At 42.0% G+C, this 27369-nt stretch overlaps 1 protein-coding gene across 8 annotated transcripts in view; it reads left to right on the top strand.

The window, feature by feature from the left end:
* Positions 1–27369, top strand: part of ecel1 (endothelin converting enzyme-like 1) — a 65785-nt gene that overhangs the window by 21918 nt on the left and 16498 nt on the right. For all 8 annotated transcript variants that reach the window (XR_015087570.1, XM_086036628.1, XM_086036626.1 and 5 more), the window contains 7 exons: positions 5841–5909; positions 6301–6411; positions 6499–6591; positions 10232–10356; positions 22939–23161; positions 25859–25957; positions 26431–26505. Coding sequence is in view for 7 of the 8 variants with exons in the window: in XM_086036628.1 (XP_085892754.1) it covers positions 5841–5909; positions 6301–6411; positions 6499–6591; positions 10232–10356; positions 22939–23161; positions 25859–25957; positions 26431–26505 (795 nt within the window). In the remaining variant the exon portion in view is untranslated. The remainder of the gene's footprint in view (positions 1–5840; positions 5910–6300; positions 6412–6498; positions 6592–10231; positions 10357–22938; positions 23162–25858; positions 25958–26430; positions 26506–27369) is intronic.

The following is a 27369-nucleotide window of genomic DNA, read 5'->3' as shown; positions in this document are numbered from 1 at the left end:
CCCTAGTTTAAAACCCTAGATGGAAACCCTAATCCTAGTTTGAAACCCTAGCTGGAAACCCTAACCCTAGTTTAAAACCCTAGCTGGAAACCCTAACCCTAGTTTGAAACCCTAATTTGAAACCTTAACCCTAGTTTGAAACCCTAGCTGGAAACCCTAACCCTAGGTTGAAACCCTAATATGAAACCCTAACCCTAGCTGGAAACCCTAACCCTAATTTGAAACCCTAATTTGAAACCCTAACCCTAGTTTAAAACCCTAGCTGGAAACCCTAACCCTAGTTTGAAACCCTAATTTTAAACCCTAACTCTAGTTTGAAACCCTAGCCGGAAACCCTAACCCTACTTTGAAACCCTAATTTGAAACCCTAACCACAGTTTGAAACCCTAGCTGGAAACCCTAACCCTAGTTTAAAACCCTAGCTGGAAACCCTAATCCTAGTTTGAAACCCTAGCTGGAAACCCTAACCCTAGTTTAAAACCCTAGCTGGAAACCCTAACCCTAGTTTGAAACCCTAATTTGAAACTCTAACCCTAGTTTGAAACCCTAGCTGGAAACCCTAACCCTAGTTTAAAACCCCAGCTGGAAACCCTAACCCTAGTTTGAAACCCTAGCTGGAAACCCTAACCCTAGTTTAAAACCCTAGCTGGAAACCCTAACCCTAGTTTGAAACCCTAGCTGGAAACCCTAACCCTAGTTTAAAACCCTAGCTGGAAACCCTAACCCTAGTTTAAAACCCTAGCTGGAAACCCTAACCCTAGTTTGAAACCCTAATTTGAAACTCTTAACCCTAGTTTGAAACCCTACCTGGAAACCCTAACCCTAGTTTGAAACCCTAATTTGAAACTCTTAACCCTAGTTTGAAACCCTACCTGGAAACCCTAACCCTAGTTTGAAACCCTAATTTGAAACCCTAACCCTAGTTTAAAACCCTACCTGGAAACCCTAACCCTAGTTTGAAACCCTAGCTGGAAACCCTAACCCTAGTTTAAAACCCTAGCTGGAAACCCTAACCCTAGTTTGAAACCCTAGCCGGAAATCCTAACCCTAGTTTGAAACCCTAATTTGAAACCCTAACCCTAGTTTGAAACCCTAATTTGAAACCCTAACTCTAGTTTGAAACCCTAGCTGGAAACCCTAACCCTAGTTTGAAACCTTAATTTGAAACCCTAACCCTAGTTTGAAACCCTAGCTGGAAACCCTAACCCTAGTTTAAAACCCTAGCTGGAAACCCTAACCCTAGTTTGAAACCCTAGCTGGAAACCCTAACCCTAGTTTGAAACCCTGGCTGGAAACCCTAACCCTAGTTTGAAACCCTAATTTGAAACCCTAACTCTAGTTTGAAACCCTAACCCTAGTTTGAAACCTTAATTTGAAACCCTAACCCTAGTTTGAAACCCTAGCTGGAAACCCTAACCCTAGTTTAAAACCCTAGCTGGAAACCCTAACCCTAGTTTGAAACCCTAGCTGGAAACCCTAACCCTAGTTTAAAACCCTAGCTGGAAACCCTAACCCTTGTTTGAAACCCTAATTTGAAACCCTAACCCTAGTTTGAAATCCTAGCCGGAAACCCTAACCCTAGTTTGAAACCCTAATTTGAAACCCTAACCCTAGTTTGAAACCCTAGCTGGAAACCCTAACCCTAGTTTGAAACCCTAGCCGGAAACCCTAACCCTAGTTTGAAACCCTAGCTGGAAACCCTAACCCTAGTTTAAAACCCTAGCTGGAAACCCTAACCCTAGTTTGAAACCCTAATATGAAACCCTAACCCTAGTTTGAAACCCTAGCTGGAAACCCTAACCCTAGTTTGAAACCCTAATTTCAAACCCTAACCCTAGTTTTAAACCCTAGCTGGAAACCCTAACCCTAGTTTAAAACCCTAGCTGGAAACCCTAACCCTAGTTTGAAACCCTAGCTGGAAACCCTAACCCTAGTTTGAAACCCTGGCTGGAAACCCTAACCCTAGTTTGAAACCCTAATTTGAAACCCTAACCCTAGTTTGAAACCCTAACCCTAGTTTGTAACCCTAGTTTGAAACCCTAATTTGAAACCCTAACCCTAGTTTGAAACCCTAGTTTGAAACCCTTACCCTAGTTTGAAACTCTAGTTTGAAACCCTAACCCTTGTTTAAAACCCTAACCCTAGTTTAAAACCCTAGCTGGAAACCCTAACCCTAGTTTGAAACCCTAATTTGAAACCCTAACCCTAGTTTAAAACCCTAGCTGGAAACCCTAACCCTAGTTTAAAACCCTAGCTGGAAACCCTAACCCTAGTTTGAAACCCTAGCTGGAAACCCTAACCCTAGTTTAAAACCCTAGATGGAAACCCTAATCCTTGTTTGAAACCCTAGCTGGAAACCCTAACCCTAGTTTAAAACCCTAGCTGGAAACCCTAACCCTAGTTTGAAACCCTAGCTGGAAACCCTAACCCTAGTTTAAAACCCTAGATGGAAACCCTAATCCTTGTTTGAAACCCTAGCTGGAAACCCTAACCCTAGTTTGAAACCCTAGCTGGAAATCCTAACCCTAGTTTAAAACCCTAGATGGAAACCCTAATCCTTGTTTGAAACCCTAGCTGGAAACCCTAACCCTAGTTTGAAACCCTAGTTTGAAACCCTAGCTGGAAACCCTAACCCTAGTTTGAAACCCTAGCTGGAAACCCTAACCCTAGTTTGAAACCCTAATTTGAAACCCTAACCCTAGTTTGAAACCCTAGCTGGAAACCCTAACCCTAGTTTGAAACCCTAATTTGAAACCTTAACCCTAGTTTGAAACCCTAGCCGGAAACCCTAACCCTAGTTTGAAACCCTAATTTGAAACCCTAACCCTAGCTGGAAACCCTAACCCTAATTTGAAACCCTAATTTGAAACCCTAACCCTAGTTTGAAACCCTAGCTGGAAACCCTTACCCTAGTTTGAAACCCTAGCTGGGAACCCTAACCCTAGTTTGAAACCCTAATTTGAAACCCTAACCCTAGTTTGAAACCCTAACCCTAGTTTGAAACCCTAACCCTAGTTTGAAACCCTAGTTTGAAACCCTAATTTGAAACCCTAACCCTAGTTTGAAACCCTAGTTTGAAACTCTAACCCTAGTTTGAAACCCTAACCCTTGTTTAAAACCCTATTTTGAAACCCTAATTTGAAACCCTAACCCTAGTTTTAAACCCTAGTAGGAAACCCTAACCCTAGTTTGAAACCCTAATTTGAAACCCTAACCCTACTTTGAAACCCTAACCCTAGTTTGAAACCCTAGTTTGAAACCCTAACCCTAGTTTAAAACCCTAGTTTGAAACCCTAACCTTAGTTTGAAACCCTATTTTGAAACCCTAACCCTAGTTTGAAACCCTAAAATGAAACTCAAACCCTAGTTATGTATGTCCTCTATGTCCTGTGTGTATTCTTTTCTCTCATTCCTTTTTCTCTCCTTGTTGAGGCTGGTCTGTCCCTTTTGAAATAAATGTTACACAAGAAAAATGCCAGAGAGAAAGCAAAGGTCATGCACTTTTTCCACTGTATTTCATTGAAATTATTTTTTACAATTCAATCTCACTTTGCTGATAACTTGGCTTCAGCACCCATGACATGATCAGCTCGACTATCCCTTTTGTTCAACTTTAACATAATGCAGTATAAAACGAATGTAAATGTCAGACAAAGGTAACCCTGTTATACATACGTGCAGTTCTTAAATGAAGGTTTTTATGGTTAAGAGAGGGGAAACAATCTATCCTACATGGCCCCTAGTGGAAAAACATATTGCCCCATAAACCTAATAATTGGTTGGGCCACCCTCAGCAGCACCAACCAAAATCACACATTTTCCATTACTCGCAATGAGTCTTTCTGTATCTATGGAGATATTTTGGCTCACTCTTCCTTGCAAAATCGATTTAATTCATCAACACTGGAGGGATTTTGAGCATGAAAGGCCTTTTTAAAGTAATGCCACAGCATTTCAATCGCGTTCAAGTCTGGACTTTGACTAGGTCACTCAAAAATCTTGTATTTTTTTAAGCCATTCATGTATTGACTTACTGGTATGTTTTGGATGGTTGCCCTGCTGCAGGACCCAAATGCGCTCAAGTTTGAGGTCAGCAATTGATGGTCAAAGTCCAGAGGATATTCCCCGTGTTTTATTCATGATTCCATAAATCATATGTTGTCCTGTTCCTGAATTAGCAGAGCAGACTCACACCACACTCACGCACGCATGCACACACACGCGTGCAGTAAGCAGTTTGGATAATGGATGGATGGATGGATGGATGGATGATCCCGGCTCCGGTCTCCCTGTGTGGAGTTTGCATGTTCTCCCCGTGCCTGCGTGGGTTTTCTCCGGGTACTCCGGTTTTGAATTGGTGGCCAGCCAATCGCAGGGCACACAGAGACAAACATCCGCACTCACAATCACACTTAGGGGCAATTTCGAGTGTCCAATCAACTTACCATGCATGTTTTTGGAATGTGGGAGGAAACCGGAGTACCCGGAGGAAACCCACGCAGACCCACGGGGAGAACATGCAAACTCCACGCAGGGAGACCGGAGCTGGGATCGAACCCACGACCTCTGAACTGTGAGGCGGATGTGCTAACCAGTCGACCACCGTGCCGCCTTATATACATATATATATATATACCAGGGGTGTAACGGTACGCTAAATCATATTTCGGTTGGGTTCAGTTTTTTGGGAAACTTCGGAACAGACTTTTTTTTTTTAAATGTTTGTTTTGAAAAGATGACAAGTAAATGGTACACTTTTTTTTAAAAAATAAATAAAAGCGAACCATTCTGCTGATATTCTCAGGAACTACAACAGAATTCAAAAAACACTAACAAAAAAGATCTCTCAATTTTGTAAATGATTAAGACACTTTAAATACTCAGCAGCAACAGCCTATGATTATGACACATCAAAGTATTCATGTTAAAGACAAGTTGTCATTACAGTACATCGGCCTATATACACTTTTTGTGCTGACCAAAAAAATATATACGATAACAGTTACAATTATTGCTAACTATATTAAAACTATTTTTATAATAAAAAATGTACAGTAACTTTAAAAAGTTGAACTTGTATACAGTTTTTAGGCATTGAAATCTTTGAATGTTGAACAGCGTATTGTAACGAATTGAGTTATCTGTGGCGTGGTCCGATTTGTGTGTTGCTGAGTAGTGATGTTTCCGAGGTTCATGAATGCATCGTACGGCAAGCGAGTGGAGCAGCGGAGAAAGAAGAGCGCGAGCAGTTGTACTTGGATGAATAAAAGCCTGCTAATTAAATTACGTCTGACGGCGTGTTCATGTAAGACGCTCCAATATGATAAATCTCTCTATTTAAGTTTGACGTTTTTGCTCCCTCGTCTAAGAAACATTCACAGTCGGATGATGCCGTGCAAGACGTGCTACCTGCAACATAGCCGCCAATCTCATGTAGCAATGTCGGCACACAACTTTGGGACTCCTCCACGTACCTTCCCCCACCTGCGATTTTAACAGGAAAGCCAGAATGTTCCCAAACAGGAGACCGCAGTGTACACGGGGACCTTCGAGCTCTGGCTCTTTTCTGGCTCTCTCTTTTGTGCCGCCACTCTCGTCTCTCCCATGCAACAGTGCGTAAGCTCGCGCTAATAAGTGGACCGAACCGAACGCGAGTGGACCGAACCGAATGCCATACCGAAACGTATTAATTCACCCACGTGTACCGTTACACCCCTAATATATACTGCATCCTGAGGCCCGGACTATTCACTAATTGCGATGATAATTTAAGAGATAGTTAATTACCTTGTAAATATTGGCACTTTTGTGACATGACATTGAATTTTGTGTCTGTGTAGATTGATCAGGAGGGACTCACGCTGCCCGAGAGAAGCCTTTACTTGGGTCAGGATGAGGACAGTGTCAAGGTAGAAATCCCTGCTTTTGTTTATTGGGACCATCCGTCATTAACTCTACACTGCCTGTTTCTCCCTGCACTTTCCCTCCCCCTTCTGCTCTCACTTCCTCGTGGACTACATCCTACTCTGAACCCCCTTTCCGATATGAAGCCTTCCTGCACCCTTCACTGTCAATGAGTTCACCTGTTTGTCTTTTCTTGCTTTCTTCCCTCACTTTTCCGTGTCTTGCCCATCTGTTCCGTTTGCTTGCCTCGCGCATCTGCATTAATCCACCTGTTTTCTTCTGTGTCCCACTGTGCTGTTGTTATCCTTTGCGCCGCGCCACACGTCAGGCCGTCCACCAGCTGTTATTGATGATGCTCCTCCCCTCGATTGGTCCTGAAGTCATTGTGCCTTTCAGATCTTGGCGGCATACAAGGCCCTGATGGAGCGCTTACTAAGCATGCTGGGAGCTCACAACGCTACACAAAAGTCCAAGGAGATTATACAGTTGGAGACCCGTCTTGCCAATGTGAGCTGATTGTGTGTGTGCGCCAATTTATGTGTAAGCATATGCGTGTGTGCGTGCGGTGTTCAGTAAAAATCGTTCTCTCTCCAGATCACCATGTCGGAATATGATGACCATAGAAAGGACGTCAGCACGATGTATAACCGCATTACACTCAGGCAGCTACAGCGAACTGCTCCTGGTGTGAGTACTGTACACACAGATGCACACACACACACAGAGCCCAAGTGAATCACAAAAAGTGTCCGCCCTGCAGGACTTAAGATTGAGGCTTGAATGCAAGAAGAAGGAAGGAATATAAGCGGACATTGGAGGATGTTAGACATGATGGCAGGAGGAGGAGGAAAGGTAAATTGGATTTCGAGCGAGGAGAAGGAAGAGGCACTACCCTGAAGCAGTGCGCATACTGACAGCGATCCTCAAGATGTTCTGTGGTTAGAAGAGAGAGACACATGGGGGGGGGGGGAAACGAAAGATAAAATGCCTGATTTCAAATCCTCGGCCAAAAAAGAGATTAAATATATACAGTATATAAAAAAAATAATATACTCTGAGAGCGAATATGCAAACCTTAAAATGGTTCCAAAGATGCAGATTGAAAATTAAACTGAAACAGAAGCATAAGAAGCACTCTGTGCTGCCGCAAACCAATTTACTGTCAATTGGATCTGGAGGATGCTGATGAATTTAGGATGCAAATTTTGTTTACATGATGCGTAATTAAGAGGCTTTACTCACTGATTCCTCAAAATGAATTTGTGGAAGGCAGCTGCGCTGAACCTCTCTTCCTTTTTTTTGGGTTGGTCTTTGCTTTCAACTCCTTGCACCCTGAGGCCACTCTTAGACCAGACTCAGACATTTGTCAAACAAGGGAACACATTCTCATTAATTTAATTGGATCTTGTACAAAAATATCTATCTATTAGGGGTGGGAACGATAATCGTGTTTTCGATGCATCGTTCGGCGTATTAAAAAGATTCTGAATCGATTTATCGGTATTAATAACCGATATTTAAAGTTTAACTAAAAAAACAGAGCATGCACAAGCGATTACGTGTTTTTGTATGTCAGACATCTGTGCTAGGCTAAGCTAATGCGTGACAAGATGGCGGAACAAGCAAAACCTCATACGTGGGGAGCGAAGTCAAAGTGTGAAATAGAAATCTTTGCTCTTCCTTGAGTTTTTTTTGTTTTGAAAAAAAGGTACCAGTGTTTTACATGGACGATAAAATGTAAGCCAATGTAGTGATGCATCGGAATCGCAATCAAATCGAATTATAGGCCTTTGAATCGGAATTAAATCGAATCGTGGGCCCCTGAATTGGAATCGGATCGAATCGTGAGGTATCTATAGATTTACAACCCTATCTACTATTATTAATGGGAAAACGGTCACATTTTGCTAACTTCTTAAGGAACTTTTTTTAGAATTCATTATTTAATATACTAAATTATGCTAGTGCCACTGATGGAGTGGTACGTTGAACTGACTTCGGCGCAGGCAGCGTGGGTTCGGTTCCAATTCAGTGATGGTGTCAATGTGAGTCTAAATGGTTGTCAATCTTTATTTGTGCCCTGAGACTGACTGGGGACCAGTTCATGGCGTAGTCCGCCTTTGTCCGAAGTCAGCTGTGATAGGCCCCAGAGACCCTCAATAGGGTAAGCAGTGTAGAGGATGGATATATGGATGGCTGGATGAACGGATGGATGGATAAGTTACAACTACAGTGCACTTACTGTATTTTACTACTTACTGTAACCGTAATATGTTTTATTTCTAACTAATTAATATTACTGTAAATTGATGGCCAATCAGTGATTCGCTCACTTACTTATTACTTACTGCTATAGTAAAACCTTTTTAAGGATGCACAAACACTGCTACATTTCATTTTATCACCCCCAAATTTCTAAATGCAGCCATGGGAAGAAATCTCAAAAAGAGAGTCAGCAGAATCAGCATTGTACAACAATATGAAATATTGACTAAATATTGACTTATGACTCTTGGCCTCGCTTTTCATTAAGTTAATGGTTCAGCCCTAGAAAAGATGTATTATAACGAAGCCTGGCGTTATGCATTCTTAAGTGCTGTATTCTTCGACAATATAATACAACATTGACTTATTGGGTTGGTTTAGAACAGGGGTCATAAACCCGCGGCTCATTTGAGTGTAAAAGGTTGCCAACCCCTGGTTTAGAATACGACATTGTTGGTTGAAAAAAAAAAAAAAAAGAGATTTGGAGAGATGAAATGGTTTGAATACATTTTCAAACATAATCCACTCTGCATTTCTCAGAAATGTGTGCTTTTGAAATCATTTTGCCCAAGGTATTTCATTTTTAAAACATTGTTTCTTTCTTTTCTAATGCACTAATTGCATCGTTTGGTGTGTTCAATCTTCTGATTGCGGACTGAGCCCCATTGATATTCATATTCACTCCCCAGAATTGCCGCTGTTTTTGATTAAGAGGAAAACAAGACACACAACACGGTGAAAGCATCAATGGTGTGATAAGCAGAAAGAAAAACTAAATTTGAGAAAGGAAATTCGCTCATGGAGATGTATAACCTAATTTTAACAAAGTATTGTACTGTTGCAAATAACAGAAATGGGTGCATCAGTAAATGTTGCCGGACCGGGCCACCTGTCCATCATCATCAGTCCATCATTATTTCACTCCGAACCAAAACCGTCTTCGTCGGTCCGTCACTCCGTCATTGTTATTTTAACCACACTCCTGTCTTTGCGAAATCCAACAATTATCTATTAGAGATAGACCGATATGCTTTTTCCAGGGCCGATACTGATACCGATTATTAGTTGTCAAAAAGGCAGATAACCGATATTTGGAGCCGATATTCGTTTTCAGTGAGAAGGAAAATATTGGCATCAAAATCGAAGGAAAAATGTACTTTAACTTTGTTGTAACGTCTTTAAGCATGTTTGTTGAAAAATGTTTCAGGTTTGCATAATGGTGATTTTTTTTAAACTCCATCCATCCATCCATCCATTATCGATACCGCGTATCCCCACAAGGGTCGCGGGGCGTGCTGGAGCCGATCCCAGCTGTCTTCGGGCAGTAGGCGGAGGACACCCTGAATTGGTTGCCAGCCAATCGCAGGGCACACAGAGACAAACATCCGCACCCACAATCACACCTAGGGGCAATTTAGAGTGTCCAATCAACTTACCATGCATGTTTTTGGAATGTGGGAGGACACCGGAGTACCCGGAGAAAACCCACGCAGGCACGGGAAGAACATGCAAACTCCACACAGGGAGACCGGAGCCGGGATCGGAACCCACGACCTCTGAACTGTGAGGCGGACGTGCTAACCAGTCAATCAACGTGCCGCCTGCTAAGTACAGCATCTTAAGCTAGACGGAAATTCGGGTTACGCCGCCAGTGTAGGAATGGAACTCGTTCGTAAATTGAGGACGTCCTGTATAGTCATTGCACTCGGCTCGTGGCAACCCCGTTGTATATTCACTCCCGCAAACAAACAGACACGAGACACGCGGCTCATGCTGCCGTCGGTCATCAGTGAAACAGGAGTTGGACTGAGAAGGTCCGTCGGCACTTAGTCCGTCCGTTTTTCAAAGTTTTCTGTCATTCGTCATAGTGACGGAATGCCCACCTCTGGTAACGTTCACAATTTACTCATTTCAGATATTAACCTTGAAGCACCAGGTAAAAAATGGCTCATAGTTTGGGATCATCAAAATCAGCCGAATAATTTTATCAGCGTCATGGATTTAAGTGGAAATAACATTGTATACTTGCAATGCCAATTGATGACCGATTGTCTGACCACAGCTTCACTGGAAACGCCTGCTGGATAAAATCTTCCATGACAACTTCTCTGAAGACAAGGAGATTGTGGTGCTTGCCACAGATTACATACAAAAAGTGTCCGACATCATCAAGACCACGTCGAAAAGGTGAGTAGGAAAGAGAGTTGGGGAGGTTGCGGACGCTTGGATTTAGGGGCAAGGGAGAGAAGGCCACTAATATTTTCCAAAATCGATCGCATTTGATATATGCATTTTTAGGTTGGTCCTTCATGAGCGCTTTCTTTAAAAATTGTTTTCGGCAGTAGGAGTGTATCGCATTGCATGGTCTTTTAGTTGGAGCTGTCATACAACTTGGTTTTTTTTTTTTTTTTTCTGTTTTTTCTCTGCATGCACATTTGAGTATGTTGGTGCTCATCAGTTCCTGTTGAATTACCTTCCAGTTCTACAGCAGCTGATTATTATTGATCTACCCACACTGTTCTCCTACTTGGGCGCACACACACACACACACACACAGGCATTGTTCTTTCCCCTTCTTGCTCGTGACAGGCTGCAGGGCTGTACCACATCAAGATGTGTGTTGGAGTCACTGACAGCTCGCCAATAGTCTGTGTGCTCGACGCAACAACACACAAGCTGCACGCATGGCCGACTGACTGGATGACTGGCGGCTGTATTATGGTACTTTGTCATTAATGTGGGAAAATGGGTGGATGTCATAAGTGTCATACTCCCACATACATAAATACATACGTCAGCCATCCACAGTAGACTCCAGCTCTATTAAGACTTCAGGGGAAAAAATAACAGTGTACCTGAATAAGTTTACCTCTAATGGAACACTTTTCTAACTGCTAACACCGATCCATTCTATGGCATCCGGACACATTATTTTGTTCCTATTCAGTCCCACATACTTTTCGTCTGTCACCAATGGCGGGTATTAAATATCGGATTTTAAAGTGTTTTGCATTCACATAATAGGTAGGTCGGCTTTCAGTCTTGTTCTATTATGATCATAGCAAGAAGTTTGACACTTTTTAACAAGAAAGCTTGCTGCAACGTGAACCTCTTTTGCCGCATGTCCTCGTTGTCTCTGGTGAGCTTGAGCCTGCGGCAGGTGACGGTGCGAGAGGCAAAGTACGCCCTGGCCCGGTTGCTAGACAATCAAGGGCACGTAAAGACAAACGGCATCATAGGAATCAGCATTTCAGAGTCGTCACTTCACCTATGATGCATGTTTTTGGGATGTGGGAAGAATCGGGACTATCCGGAAAACCCGCATGCAAGCACAGGGACAACAAGCTCACGCCACCGAAGCCAAGATTTGAACTGAAGAAAATCAGTCAGGATAAAAGTAAACTAAGACTATTCTAGATGTTTGATCACGGATTATAGGTATAAAACTAGGATAGTCCAGTTTCAAAGTATCCACATGAAAGGCTTGAAATAACCGTTTTTCTTTGAGGAACAATTTTGCTAATCAATGATATCATATGATGATTTTTTTTTTTTTATTAAATTTTTGAATTTTGAGGAACATTTTTTTTCCATTTCATCCCAGGGACCTGAAGCAAGAATTTTTGTAAACAATGTAACCGGCGAGTTGAATGTAGGGCTGCAGCTAAGAAATATTTTAGTAATCGAGTATCCTACTGAATATTCTGTTGAATAATCGAGTATTCGGATTACCGGTAAGTATTTTTTTTTTCATGGTAAAGAGGCTATCAGGAATACAAATAAAAAATAAGGCATTTCACTTAGTAACAAACAACCAATTGCAGAGCTGCCAACCAACAGAAACTGATTTTCAAAGCAATTTGACTCTGGCTCCCTTTGCCTTGGGCATCCAAATGATCTTCAAATCTTATGGCCCTGGACTGAGCCATTCTAAGTGTGATCATTAGCGGCTCGGGCATGAAAGACAAAGGCGGCAAGAGCTGCAGGAACTCGTGAATTGCACCACACATTGATCATTTGTACGTTCCAGTAATATACTCCAATTGTGCGGCGACATTCCCAGTCAGCATCAGGGCTCTTTTTGCTCCCGAGAGCCGATGGCGCTGTTCTCCACACACTAGGCACCGTTGGGCTAGCTGCTTAAAGTTGCTTTGATTACGTGTTTGGGATCAGGTGACCATTCACGAAGGCGAAGAGATATTGCATCACCCTGTCCTGTTAGTGCTTGTCTTTATATTCCAGGGACCTGACAGTTTACAGACAGGAGTAATCTTGCCAAAGATCAACTAATTTATCCTCCAAGAGAGCCTCCGAAATGTACTAACATGTTGCTGCCCTATTTGGTGTATGAAGAGCACACGCTCCGTGGATAACAGCCATGTGTGGTTGGCTCCTGTGCCCCTGCACACCTAACGTCGATGGCTCCTGAGTGCCGAAATCATCAAACATGTTTGATACTCAGCACTGATGGCACAGGTCCATCCGCGCTCAAAAAATTCCCCACACCATGCTAGGGGTGGGCGATATGACCTAAAAAAAAAAAAAAAAAAAAAATCTCGATATTTTATCAAAAAACTCTAACGATAATTTGACGATATTGTACAAAAAAGTATTGTCAATCTCCATTTGCTTCACAGAACAATTATGAATAGACAGCATTTGTGAACAACAGCTCTTGTTCATATTTCAAATTGTGTCGCACATCGACAAAACATTGTACAACAATATTGTATTGTAAAATTTAACAATGACGAACTTTAAATTATGTCTCAACTATATATGGTGTTTTTATTGATTTTTGTGAAGACTTATGTGACTTTAATTTAACTATTATTTCCTAATGACAGATATCGTCCCATTTTGAGCTGCAGTAAGTACTGGTCTACCACTGCCAACTCAGAATGAGAAAATGTGTTTGCTACAGCAGTCAGAACGAAAATAAAAGGTTTTATTGGATATATATTGATTTGTGCCACACACTCTAGAATACATTTGTGGAGGGTCCACAGACGGTAACAGGCGTCGGTAGTTATGTTTCGTCAACGTTTACCGGGTACTTGCTTTGACAGTGGTACAGTGTATTTGTTTGCTCAACTCGGCGGGGGTTTTCTGAGGTTATGTGTTTACTTCGCTTTTCCTCAGCATGCTTGCGGAGTCGCAGTTTTCTTCGTAATCCATACGGTGCGTGGTGGAACAGATTTATCTGTCGGTGTGTTGCTCTTCACGGCGACCGTTTTGGCACATCGAACGGTATTCTGACCGACATCAGTCTGGTCAACCCCGAATCATTTCCAGGCTAGGGACGTGGACTTGCTATTGAATTGTGTCGCTGAGATGGGACACTCCTCCACATTTGATTTTAATGTCACTTCAAAATAAAGTGAGAAAAGGTAAGACGTCATAGTGTGTTTTTATACACTAACTGGACCTGTTTCCTCATGGGGGGCCTCCGCGTTGGGTGGGAGTGGCTGCCCTTCCCGCGGGGGGGCGTCAGCGCAGGGGCTCCATAGGTCCAGGTGACCGGGGCCCTCCACACTAGGTGTGGGGTCTCCCCGGCTAATCTGGGCCAGGGGTCTCTGTGATGGTGGCACTCCCTGTGGCCGTGGGCCGTCATTCCCCTCAGCGTGAATGAGCCCCCCTTGGGTACCCTTTCCTCATATGGTTTCTCTGTGCCTTGTCATGTCTTTTCTAACACACTTTATCAGGTTGTGTGTGTGTTTGTGTATGTGCGAGTGCTGATGTACTGGCAGGTATATGTCTTTGGGTTTGTTGGGAGGAAGGGCGCAAGTGGGTCTTCCTTTTATGTTGTGTTTTGGACATTTTTATTGAAAAGCACTTTGAGTTGCTTTTTTATGTATGAAAAGTGCGATATGAATAAATGTGATTGATTGATTGATTGATTGATTGATTTATTGATATGTTATCATGATATAAAATGGCCTATAGCGCGATAGAAGATTTTTTCCATATCGCCCAGCACGACAGTAAAGGGTTTCAGATCTGGTTGATTCTTAATCACGAATCCATGGACTTTGTAATGTGGCTGGCAGAATCTTAAATTTATAGATGCTGTAGCAGACTCTCTATGACACAGCTGCAACTCCTCTCCATGATATCCAAAGAACAGTCACCGCAAAAATAGACATAGGGGTGGGCGCTATGGGCAAAAAGAAAAAATATCTCGATATTTTTTCAAAAAACTCGAACGATAATTTGATGATATTCTACAAAAAATATTTTAAATCTGCACTTGATTCACAGACCAATTGTGGATAGACAACATCTCTTTTCAATTGCTAAATACAGCTTCTGCAAAACATAATGATATTCTACGACAATATTTAACAATAAAAAACTAAAAATTATGTATCGACTTACATTGATTTTGGGGAATATATATGTCATTTAAATGTCTCTGCTGTTATTCCATAATGATATGACATTTTGAGCTGTAGTAAGTTTTGGTGTACCACTGCCAACTACTAGAGCAATCAGAATGGGAAAAAGGTGTTAACTACAGCAATCAGAATGAGAAAAAATGTATTTGAAATGTGACCTGTGACGAAGTGTCACCCAGCGAGAAAAAAAGAACGTCGTCATGACAACACCCATTCTCATACATTGGCCAACGTATTCCGAAAAAAGTTGAATAACAAAACTGCAATTTACTGAAAAGTGCATTTTCCCACTCATTCATCGCTGTGATATGGAAACTTGTGACTTTATTCATGTTTGGTGGGATGCTTGGCGTCACACTAATAAACCGTCGTAGTTTGTGCAAATGCCTCGGGAATACAGGCTAGTTATGAATGATGCGGACTACAAACGTGTAAACTGAAAGTTAACCGATCATCCAGGATGTCACGTTTGACTTGCTCGCTAAAGTACTGAGTGTGTGTGTGTGTGCGTGCATGCGTTTATATTTGTTGGTTCAACTCGGCGACTGAAGTGTGTGTGCGTGTTTAAGCTTTTGTCTAGCGTGCTTGCGCGGTCGCCAAGTTTTCCTCGTAATCCGTATGGCTCGTGGTGCAACAGAATTGCTCTTCACGGTGACCGTTTTGGCACATCTAACAATGTTATTCCCACCGACGTCGGGCTTGTCGACTCCAAACCACTTACAGACTATGGACGACATGGACTCGCGTCTCGCTATGAATATCCGCTCGACACTCCTCCAGGAAATATGGAGGAAACAGCTCGGCTGCGGTGCGGACAGAGTCACGTGACCGGGTCCTGCCCGCTGATTTGGCGAATGATTAGCACTTCCTCCTCCTCTGCCGTCAATGCGCACTGATTTTTCAGCATTTCCGCATACTTTGCTGCCGTCGGCTGACTCGCTTTTCCACGCAGTATTAATACTCGATAATGTAAAATCACACATCGTGAAAGCAAGATTGACGATGGTATCGATAACGATATATATCGCCCACCTCTACAATTACATAGACGGGAAAAAATGGGCTTCCAAATATGCTTAGTTTGACTATTTTTTTAAGTTTCCCATCTATATTTTATTGCCTACAAAGTGGGCGTCCATCATAGGCAGATCGGTCCGTCACGTAGGTAGAATGCCCAGCTCCGATAGTATGCATGAACAAAATTATCTTCAAGACAAGCAGGAGACCTCTTTGGAGTTCATTTGGAATACATTTCGAAAACTCTTGACATAGCAGAAAATAAAATGCTACAAGGTAAAACCACAAAACAAACAGGCGTGTGTCAACACGATAGTTCAGCCTTAGAGGGTTGCTTTTCTTCGGCTGCTGTCGCAAAGTCACGTGACTGACTTCTGCCCGCTGATTCGCCGAATGAGGATTTCATCACTTCCTCCATTATTGCAGCCATCAATGGACTTGTTCATCTTTTCTTTTTGAGGCAATATGACGACTCGACAAAGTAAAATTGCACATCGTGAAAGCAACGTTTGGCGACAATATTGATGATGATATACATCGCCCAGCCCTCGTGGATGCCGAAATACTGAGTGCGGATGGTGTCGAGTGCCGATAGTGGCTCGTGTGCGCAGGGGTTAAGATAAACGTAAGGGGGCGTCTTTGCCAGAGACCAAGGTCCATGTTTACTGCACACGGCATGGTGCTTGTCACAGAGACGGGTGTTTGCGATATTGCTCTTCATTGTGTTTATATGAGGTGCAACATGTGAATTTGAACTTCCAGACTGCGTTGCTGAACCCGCTTATTTCTAGCCTTCACATGAGTAAGACGACACAAAACGGAATTGTCGTTGCTGCTGCGACTTCTGGCTTATTCCATCGGGAGTCGCCACAGTGAGGCACTTGCATTATTTTTTTGGCACCATTTTTTGCCAGATACCCGTCTTGATGCAAGCCACCATGTACCAATAATCCACAAGTGCAGGATACTTACTCATTTAGTGACCCAAGTAAATTAGATCCCCTACACACCTTTTTTTTTCTTTCTTATTTTTAAACTGGGTGAAGGGAATGGTTTGGGAAGGGGTGTCCATCAAAGGTTGGAGGGGTTAATGCTACAATGTCGCTTCACTTGCACAAGCAGAAAAATAAAATGTGTCAGCTGTTAGAGGGGATTCATCTAGAAAGGTTGGTCATGGTGCCCCCTAATGTGTCGTATCGTCTCTGACAACTCTGTCAAGCTGTTACTACCAGCCAGCAGGAGTAGCCCTTCACCAAATGCACTAAACATGTAGGGCCTTTGCATAGAAAGGTAGGAAATTAAACCGCTCATTTGATTTGGCAGCAAATGAGTTTGCCTGTTTTATGTGGCAATTATTGGAAAAAGTAATTCCAAACATGTTCTGGATGAACTGCCAGAACCATAACACTCTGGTCCACTAGCCTAATGTCCAGCATAGCATCACTGCAATAATGGATTTTTAGTTTCAGCTGAATTTAGACCCCGAAACTCAACCAATTACTCTCTCAGGCTTGAACTACTGTGTTGACACATGCATGTTTGTTTTGCATTCCATTTTCTGCTGTGTCAACAGTTTTCGAAATGTATTCGAAATGAACTCCAAAGAAGTGTCCTGCTTGTCTTGAACATAATTTTGTTTATACGTACTACCAGAGTTGGTCATTCTGCCTATGTGACGAACCGGTTCGCTTATCCGCCAATGACGGACACACATTACGATAGTAATGACTCAAATGGACGTCATTTCCGCTTGTTGCTTTCAACTGTCACTCACAAATGTCACTCACCACATGAATGAAGTAGCCGGATTCCTCCTCACTCCAAAAGTGTGCTTTTGTGCTGCGTCTCTGAGCTTGTTTACCTCTGCTTGTGTATTTGTGGTGGGTTTCGCGCCAAACAACGCACTTCCGCATACAAGCACTTGTATGTCAGAGATCACAGATGTTGGATAGAATTTTGCTATATTGGTGTTTAATGTGGTGGAAATTTGGGCTCTCTAGTTCTTCAATACTAAACACGTCCAACCATGTCTCGATGGAACTTTTGAGGGACTACCAAAACTGACTTCACATGCTCCCAAGAAGAACATTTGCATAGAACACAGCTTACAATTGGAACCTGTGACACATGGTATTGCCTTTCAAATCTGGACTTGGATCTTATCCAACACTCACATGATTTAAAAAAAAAAAAAAGAAGAAGAAAGGAAAAAGAGTGGGGCCTTGTTCACTATTTTTTTTTCCAGAAAGGTCAGTAAAAATTCATGAAGAGTTCTTAAAGACCCATCTAGCCTTTTCCTTTATTCCTGAAGCTAAAGCCAATTGCTTAAGAAGTCACCCTGTGACCAAAAGGCTACAGGTAAAATTCCCTGGCCAGGAATAGGCCCTAACACCATAGGTGTGACTGAGCAGGCCACATGACTCACCCGGTGTTTCTTTTCTCACATTCATGGCATTCGGTCATATGCAAGCCTAGTAGTCTACCGTAGTCTACCCAAAAGCAATTACACATCCATCTTGTCCTCCTCCGCCAATTTTTTTTGTCCTCCTTTCCCTCTCTACAGCCCACTCTATGCCTTTTCCAGCCACTGCAATGACTGCAGCCGATCCCATTAGCCAGATGAGCAAACCTCCAATGGAGGAGAAAGCATAATGACAACACCAGAATCTCTCACACCCATTCCTCCCCTCGCCACTGCTCCTGCTCCGTCTGCTCCTTCTGTTCATCGTCACTCTCAAGGGTGTGAGAGTGTGCGGCTGGCACGCCGGTGTGTGTCATTTTTAATGGTTTGCTATTTAACGGCGGTCCAAGCTTGTGGCGGGAGACTACACTGTATCGTCTAAATTATGTTCATTCTGTATTCGTCCACTAATGTGTACGTTGGCACATCGGCCCTCGCAGCTGGATTCTGTGTTCTCCTGCTTTCTATGTGTTGTCCTGCTTCCAAAATGTACAGGTGAGGGATTAAAACTATGTACAAACATAAATCAATTTAAAATGAAATAGAAATGTTATATATTCATGGAATACAGAGGTAACGGGAGTGGGAGAGAGTCACTAGGTGTTTAAGAGTATTCCTGATTTGTACATAGAGAACTATGTTTACTATAGTTTGGTTTGTGTGTTTTGTTATTGTTGACTGATGGGTTTTGGACCTTGCCTATGTGGATTTATAATGATGTATATACAGTACCTGATAAGTATTTATCAATTTATATCAGCTCTATGTACTGATTCATTATTATTATAACTATTATTATTATCTTTAGTATCATTTTTATCATAGATGAAGAACAGAGATAGAAATTAAGGAAAAAAATGGAGAAAGGGTGGGATTTAATAAGTCAAGACTCATTTTTGATTGTTGTTGTTGTTTTTTATTTTTTTCGTATTTTATTTTCATTGTTATTGTAATTATTGTTTTTTTTTCTCAATAAATCATTCATTCATTCATACACACAGTCGAGTTAGAATGTAATTTACGGTTCACCAACTACCGGATTTCATGGCGTTTCAGCCCTCATTTTAGCACTGGCGCTCACAAATGAATGTTTAAAGCTCATCTGAACTGAAAAGATGCAATTGTGATACATAAAGGTTACTATGGGTAAAAAAAAGCCTGTCCCAAAACATATAGGTACTTTGATTCTTGCATTTTTTTTTCCTTTGCAGTTGCAGGGCGAAGTTGACTGGTTTTCCACTTTCACTGTTGATCTTATCCCAATATGCAAATGTATTTGTACTTATAGCCTGAAATGCAGTGCTATTGTAGGCCTGGAATATAGGAAGCTCTCAATCCTACCCATTACCCTTCAGGGTCATTACCTTTGTTAATGGGAGGACAGTGTCTTTTCATCTCCCTAACTGGCCTCATTAAAATCCATTCAGCTAATGAGCTCTCACTCCTTCACTAATTAAGACCCACTGGTTGATCTGTACATTCTGCTGTTACTCCATTACTACAAATGTACTTGCTGACACATTATACATGTCATCAGGCAGGAGGCCTTGACCTTTGAGGTGACTGTAAAAAAAAGGCAAAGCAGTGTGAAAAGATGTTTCATGCAAGTACTTTGTACATGCAAAGGCAGAGTATAGTAGGCTACAGAGGCGTTAATACTGTTTGAATAAACAGTGTGTTAGGGGGTGTTCTGCACAACGTTTACCACTGTGCATCTCATAGGTATGAGCATTAAAATAGATTAAATGTTTGCTAAGAATTCATCATGTGGAAGAGTAATTATTGTTCATTCATTTCTTGCGGCAATTGGAGTTAATTCAGTCTCAACTAGTTTGTGGTGTAAACAACAACGTGATGTTGCGCTGGCCATCGGGGATTTGGTGAAAATGTGTCGATTTTTCCAAACAGCCAGTCTATTTCCGGGCCGGTCAAACCCCCGTCGCTGATGAACTTTTGTAGTGTGATATCCGCCGTACAAACCCTCCTCCCGCCGTCGTCTATTACGTTTAGGCGCATGTCGGCCGCCGTCCGCAACCCCCCCCAACTCCCACTGAAATAACGTCATCTTGAAATAATAAGTTAATTCATACCTTATTTGGTCATTTGACCAGCAGTCCAAGATAAACGTGTCGTCCTGTGTCATCGTCGCTCGCTTGATCGCCGCTCCGAGTTCTCTTGTGGCCCTTTTATGGGTTCAACTGTTTTCAACCAATGACTATATCAATAACTCAAAGCGCGCACCGGGTCACTCCGACCGTTTGGGAACTCAGGGCGTGGCTTAAGTTTGTTATTTGGGTATTCAGAGTGCACCAAAACGGAGTGCCTGGCTGGATTTGGAAATGAATGGGAATGGAGCACACGCTACCTCTCCAAACAATTAAAACATTGGTGAATGATGCCCATATTCCAGTGGGTCTAAGTACCGTACTTTATTTCAACAATGTAAATAATGTGTGAATGTACAAAATTAGATATAAATTGCATCTGAGCAATGTAGATGTCTTATAAATTCCGAGTATGTTGAATTTGCTTTGCAACAGATAATCTATAAAGGCCGTCTTTCTTTACTTTTTGCCATCAATTAAATTCACAACATAAGTGCTTTATTGGCAAGACCTTCAGGGTACTGTTGCCAACCTCTTCTGATTCCATATCTGCCGTACACAGGGAAAATAAAATCGTTGAGGAAACAATAACATCATGCCTTGAGCCTCAGATGGATCCTCACAATGGGAGTGGGGTGTCTGTCCCCCACAGCACATTGAAAGAGTGCACCCAGCAGAGTAGGGCACAAGAGCACACCAGCATTCTGTCATCTGAGGGTGAAGACGCAACCTGAATGCATAAATGAATGATTCCATTTCTCTTTCCCTGCCTTTTCTTGCCGCACTGGACTAGACTGAACCAGATCACTCTTCATTTGTCTTCATTCATTGTCTTGATCTCTCATTTCTCACTACTTACACTCTTGGGATATTTTGAGAGCAAAAAGTTTGGTCCGGAGTTGACGGCCTCCATGGCATTGTTGTCAGGGTGTAGGTAATCAATCAGTTTTCCTTGACATGGCCTAGGTAGACTCAGTAATCACAACATTAGATATATAAAAGACAATGCATGAGCATGAATTGTTTCCCTCGGCATTGGAAGTGAAAATCTGTTCTCAATTGAATTACCTGGATGAATAACGTTAAAATAAAGAAAAGAGATCCTCAAGTATCATCGACACTGTCAGAGAGGTATTTGTTTAAAATTCTGTTTCTTATCGGGGTTGTAGTTTGTAATTTGTGGGGGAGGGCATTGCATCCAAGTTGTTCCTAATACTGAGACCAAGGCAAGACAAAGACTTTTGGGGGTCAAGACCAAATCAAAATGAAGATCGAGTTATGTTTGCTTACCTGCGAGATGCTGGCTTAAGTTGGATGTTGTCCTCACTCTGTCAGTGAATTGAAGACCGCAGAATTTGCACACCGCAGAGTGTTTTCGTTTGCATGATGTTTCACATACGTATGAAGTTTTTGTGGTTGAGGAAGCCATATATAATTAGGCTACTGTTGAGTAAGCGGACATGTTTGGCTCTCCTTGCTCAGTTTTGTAACTTGCGTCTGGTATCTTTCATTTCTGCTTGTGTACAGGAATCACAAGTTATTTGTTGTTGTCTTACCGAGTGCTTCTCCTTATTTTTGCATTAATGAAGTTGAAGAATAGCAGATCAGTTCTAGTCTGGACCAGTTTCGTTGGAAAATCTCGAGTCCGGCCGGTCAGAGACTGAGACAAAACTACAAATTTGAGTTGAGTCAGAGACAAGAAAATGTGGTCTTGAGACCAAGACCGGTCTGAAGTGTTACGACACTATAAAGTACTGTGCACGGGGTACAATTAGCTTTGTTTATTTATCATCTTTCTCTAAGCCACAGGTTAAGCCACAGGTGTCGAACTTCAGTCCTCGAGGGCCGCTGTCCTGCCTGTTTTCCTTCTCTCCCTGCTGCAACACACCTGTTTCAAATGATCAGCTCATCAGCCAGTTTTGCAGGGCCCTGATCCCGATCGTTTGAATCAGGTGTTGTTGCAGGAGGAAACCTCCTAAGACATGCAGGAGGGCGGCCCCCAAGGACCGGAGTTGGACACACCTGCAATTTTGAAGTAAAACAGGAAAAGGTATGACAGATACATGTAGCAGGATTATGAAAATGTACAAATCCGATTTCGAAAACTTTCTAGCGGAGTGGCACATTGGCCAAAGGAGGGCCCAGCAAAGTTAGAAGAAATCTGGATCAAAGTTCAGACACACGAATTAAGCTTCATTTTAAGTCAGTATGGTATCAATAGGACCATCCACCCCTCTTTTAGAGTCTGACATCAAAATAATTAGTCATTGCCGAGCATATAGAGCTGTTTTTCAATTTCGCATTGTGTAATATTAAATCCTTTTTTGACAAACCAATTTTATGGAGCTTATTCTGTGAATTTCTTCTTTCCCAGACTGTCTTCTCTCCTGCCCTAGGAACTACATACATACATACATACTGTTATAATTCATTTTGCCTTTTACACTGCTGAAGTTATCTTAGCAAATTAAATTCCATTTTTTTTTCCTCTTCATATTTCTCAATCTACCATGTCTCCCCTGAATTACTGTGGCTATCTCCGGGCGAGGTGGGACACATACTCAAAAAACACTGATATAAATGTATGTAAAAAGAGAAATATTACTCTCGCACGCACTGGAATTTAGTATTGCTTTAAAGAAGATAAATAAGAGCAAGCGCCTTCCAGAGGCATTGATGGAATTTTAACAGCTCTCGCAACCGTTGCCACAGAGATACTTTTTCAATGATTTGTATGCTTTATCCAATAACAGTCTCCTTTGTGGCCTTCCTGTACCTTCCACCTTAGGGTTCTCCATAACTACATGTTGTGGCGCATTGTGGCAGCGCTAAGTGAACATCTGTCGACCGCCTTCCGAAGCACCATCCATGAGTTTTCCCGCGAGATTGATGGCACCGAGCAGCAGCTGGAGCTGGGCAGACTGTGCCTCACGCAGGCCAACAAACACTTTGGCATGGCCCTGGGAGCACTCTTTGTCCAGCAGCACTTCTCCTCACAGAGCAAGGCGAAGGTAAGAATGCAAGATGGGGAGTGAATGAACAAAACAGTGAAGGCATAGACCTTTCGCTGTGTGTCGCTTGTTACATTAACAATGCACAAAATGTGAGCTAGTTTCTAATGATTGCTCGTAATGAGTGCTTTTGGCTTCGAGAGGAATTTAGACAGCGTGAAAGTGTCCAGCCTTCCGAGGCAATAAGAGGAAATCTGAAAACTGACCTTGGCCTCAAATGTGTTATTGAAGTTTATTACTGAAAACACATTTGTTAACATCATCAATCTAAGGTTGTTTGGGGGCGGGGGGCCGGGTGGGTGGAACTTTTTTTAATCCAATTTTATATTTGATGCATTTCTTTCTTACATTTCATCTTGGGATTGTGAAACAAGCAGAAGATTCTGATGCTTTGCTGAGCTCTCCAATCTGATAATTCTATCCATGGCCATCATAATGCTCTCTCAGCCAGTTCTCACTAATCCCACACCTCTGGCCTTCTATCACCTATGGTCCGTCTTTCTCCCACCTTGTTCCTTCCACATTGCTATTCTTATCTCAGCCTTTTGGCCGCCCTAGGACGTGGGGGTATAATTCCCATTGTTTTCGTTTTAACCTCTGCGACAACAGTCTCGTATTTCACACGTCAACTCGACATTTATGTTGAAATGTTATGTTTGAAAACTTGGGGGAAAAATGGTGCACATGTTTTGAAAATCGAATCTCTTAACCGCACCCAACATTGTTTTATCTCACACGGTAGATACTAATTAAAAGAGTTGGGAATTCAGTCTACAGGTAGTACTCATTTTTTACTCTCAGAGCAATTTAAAATGCTGAAATGGTGACCTATTTGATCTACTTTAGACCTACTTTAGCCACATCCATTCATTATCCAAACCGCTTCTCGTCATAAGGGTCGTGGGTGTGCTGGAGCCTATCCCAGCTATCTATGGGCAGTCGGCGGGCTACACCCTGAACTGTTTGCCAGTCAATTGCACTTTCCCCATTTAATTGTCAATACTTTGTTGATTTCCTCTGAAAATCAGGGTTCGACTGCCTTAAAGTAAAGTCTATTTAAAGTTAGTCAACAGATATGGTTCTGTGCCCTTTATTGTGTACATTGTGTTTATTTATCACCCTTTTCTGTATTTTCTTTTCATGTGTAAATATTTTATCGAATACACTTTTACATTTCTATCTTGTTTTTGACATGGATAAACACAAACGTGGCCGCATTTGTAATATTTTTAGGGACTTTTGAATTATGCTTCCTTGTAACAAGATATTAATTAGTGCTTTTCATACTTCTACTACCATATTTCAATATTGCAGATTAATTCAAATGTAACCCCTTATGCTTTATTAAAGCGGAAGTCAACCCAAACATATTTTTTCAAGAACATGTTCTTTGCAGGCCCATTAATCAAAGCAAAGCAATATGATTAATATGAAATATGAGTTAAGCAGCAAAAAATAACCCTTTTTTTAGCCATCTGAGGGGGCGGCCATTTTGTCACTTCTGTCGACTGGAAATGACATCACAGTTGCTCAGAGCTCAGATAACGACCAAACACGGATCACCTGTTTTCTGAAGCTGAGCTATGATTGGTCGTTACCTGAGCCCTGAAGGTGTGTGATGTGTGATAAAATGGCCGCCCCCAGAGATGACTAAAAACGGGTGTATTTTGTTGCTTAACTCATATTCCACAAACACAATTTTAATCAGAATGCTGTGTTTCAACTAGCGGGCCTGCATAGCACATATTCTTAAAAAAAATATGCTTGGGTTGACTTCCGATTTAAAGATTACAACAGGCTAATAAAGTGTCTAAAATGCAGCACTTCACATGAGAGACTGAGAGCTGTCTTATTTTAAGGTCTAATACCCACATAGTTCAGTTAAGCTGCCAGTTGTGATGCGGAGCCTTAACAGATGACACTCATCACAGCCGAAAGAGAAATTACAACGGCTCGGGAGCTCCCGTTGATAAACAAGAGTCAGCTTTCAAGACGAGTGTTTTCCCGATTACCCAACATGGAGGGATACATGAGGTGATGAAACAGCAAACATTTCTCACGCCAAGAGTAATAATTATTAGCAATACAATTACCTCTGACAAGCAGGCAAGTGGAAAGACAAGACATTGTTTTGATTGAGTGTTTTTTTTTGTTTGTTTGTTTGTTTTTTGTGGAAGGGGGGCAAAAGCCCATAAAATGTTGGCAGAAATCTGAATGAAAATGTAGATGGGAATATTTTGTTTCCCGTTATGTTATGATTTGTGTTGTTGACGTTTGTGTTGCACTGGGTGTGTCAAGGACAGATCCTTGCCTTTTGCATTTGTGTGTGGGATCACAATAATTACCACTTATTCTTGTGAAAGCGCAAGCTGCTGATTACAGAACCTCACCACAATGCCATCAGATATAATCACAAATAGAAAGCCACAATTTTGGTCCCCCTTTTGTTTCACTGGAGGTCTGTGTTCTAAGTGACATCCTAGTTCTGGTTGATCATGCCGACTGCATGCTTTTATACAGTACATCCAAAAATGAATAAAGTCGGTCAACGGTAGTTTCATGTCAAAGAAACACAACTGTTCCAACATCTGCTGAAGGCATTATGTTCCTGTGCTAAGCCTATTGCTTTACAGGAACGAAGCTGAGTGAGGAAATCGTTTTAAGGGAACCTGAAATGTAATGTGATTCCCCCTCCAGGTGCAGGAGTTGGTGGAGGATATAAAGCATTCCCTTGACTTGCGGCTGCAGGAGCTCGACTGGATGGATGAAACCACCAAGGAGGCAGCCCGAGCAAAGGTTTCAAACTTTACTTCTCCGTCTCACGCACGCAAGTGCCTGTGAGGGCCGGCGTTGAATTTGGATGTGTTTTGTTTTCTACTTCTCTTCCTTCTGCGGGTTTGGCTGATTGCTAGGGTAGATGAAACAAAGCGATAGAATGCATCAAGGACTTGACTTTGAGAATACGGATCTCTCTGTGGTGCTGATTTAGGGTCTGCACGGCAAGATATCCCTTCTAATACATTTACAATGTGAAGTTATAATCCTTTTATAGGGCCTTGCCGAATATAAAGAGCTTCCCTGTAATCCCATTTCACTTGGTTTGCTTGATTAGTTGTGTGCGCTCGAACAGATGTGTGTGCGCGACACCAGACGCAACTATCAATCGAATAAAAGTTGGAAGCAAATGTGTGAAAATGTCTTGTTTTTCCTTCTCACTTTCCACTTTTGCTTTGTCCCTCACAATCCTCTCCAACTGCAAACTTGCTCAGCTGAAGTACATGATGGTCATGACGGGATACCCAGACTTCCTGGTCAAACCTGAGCTCATAGATCGTGAATATGGGGTGAGTCATGAGCTCTCACTTTCTCAGCATTGCTTTCTACTTCCAAAATGATTTTCCCAGCAGGCATTACCATCCTGGGGGATCATTTAAATAGAAAGAGCATACATCGTGCGGGAGGGTGGGGGGGATTTAACTCTTCAAATTAGGTATGATGATTCAAGCAGGGAGAACATTCAGTATGTGACATATGAAGATCACACAACACTGGGTGATTATCAGAATAGGTTATTGGTTAGCTACCCAAGGCAAAAGGAGAACAGCTCATCGCGCCATAAATTCTACAGAAAACATTTCCTTTAATAGAGGTTGCATAATCGGAGATACTAAAAGAAAATACCCGAAAATGTGAGATTGAGGTAATCTGCTAACACAAATTTGAAGCAGTCCAGATAACAGGAGCACATGTGGCCCAGTGAGAGCCAACAAGAAAAAAAAAGCAAATAGAGGCAAGGTCAGACTGAGGCACGGAAGCTTTAGAAAAAGAAATTATATTGAGAAGTTAACATCGGATGTGTTTGTGTGCAAAAATATGCACAGTATCTAACTGTTGTTGATGAGATTTTTACCAAAAAGAGATTGGCTAATTAGATTGCAGGTTGATCGATTGTTCAAAATTATCTTGTAATTTTTAAATAAGTAAATAGATAACACAAATCTTGACTGTTGCCAGATCCATAAAATATGTTTGGTAATTCATTGTCCCATGCTCCACACCATTACTTTCTGAGTTATGGGGCTCCATTTAAGTGCCCAGCGCAAGTCTAGCGCAAAGTACAGTCCAACTGTTCACATGGGTGGAGTTTTCTTTCTTTTGGTATTTTCGTACACGGGCGCTGTTAGAAATGGGTGCTTGCGCTGTTGTGG

Source organism: Filicampus tigris, chromosome 7, assembly GCF_054856515.1.
Source record: "Filicampus tigris isolate MCC_2025a chromosome 7, RoL_Ftig_1.0, whole genome shotgun sequence".
NCBI classification, from domain to species: Eukaryota; Metazoa; Chordata; class Actinopteri; order Syngnathiformes; family Syngnathidae; genus Filicampus; species Filicampus tigris.
Note: the sequence above shows the minus strand (reverse complement) of the source record. Positions and strands in the feature narration are given on the sequence as shown.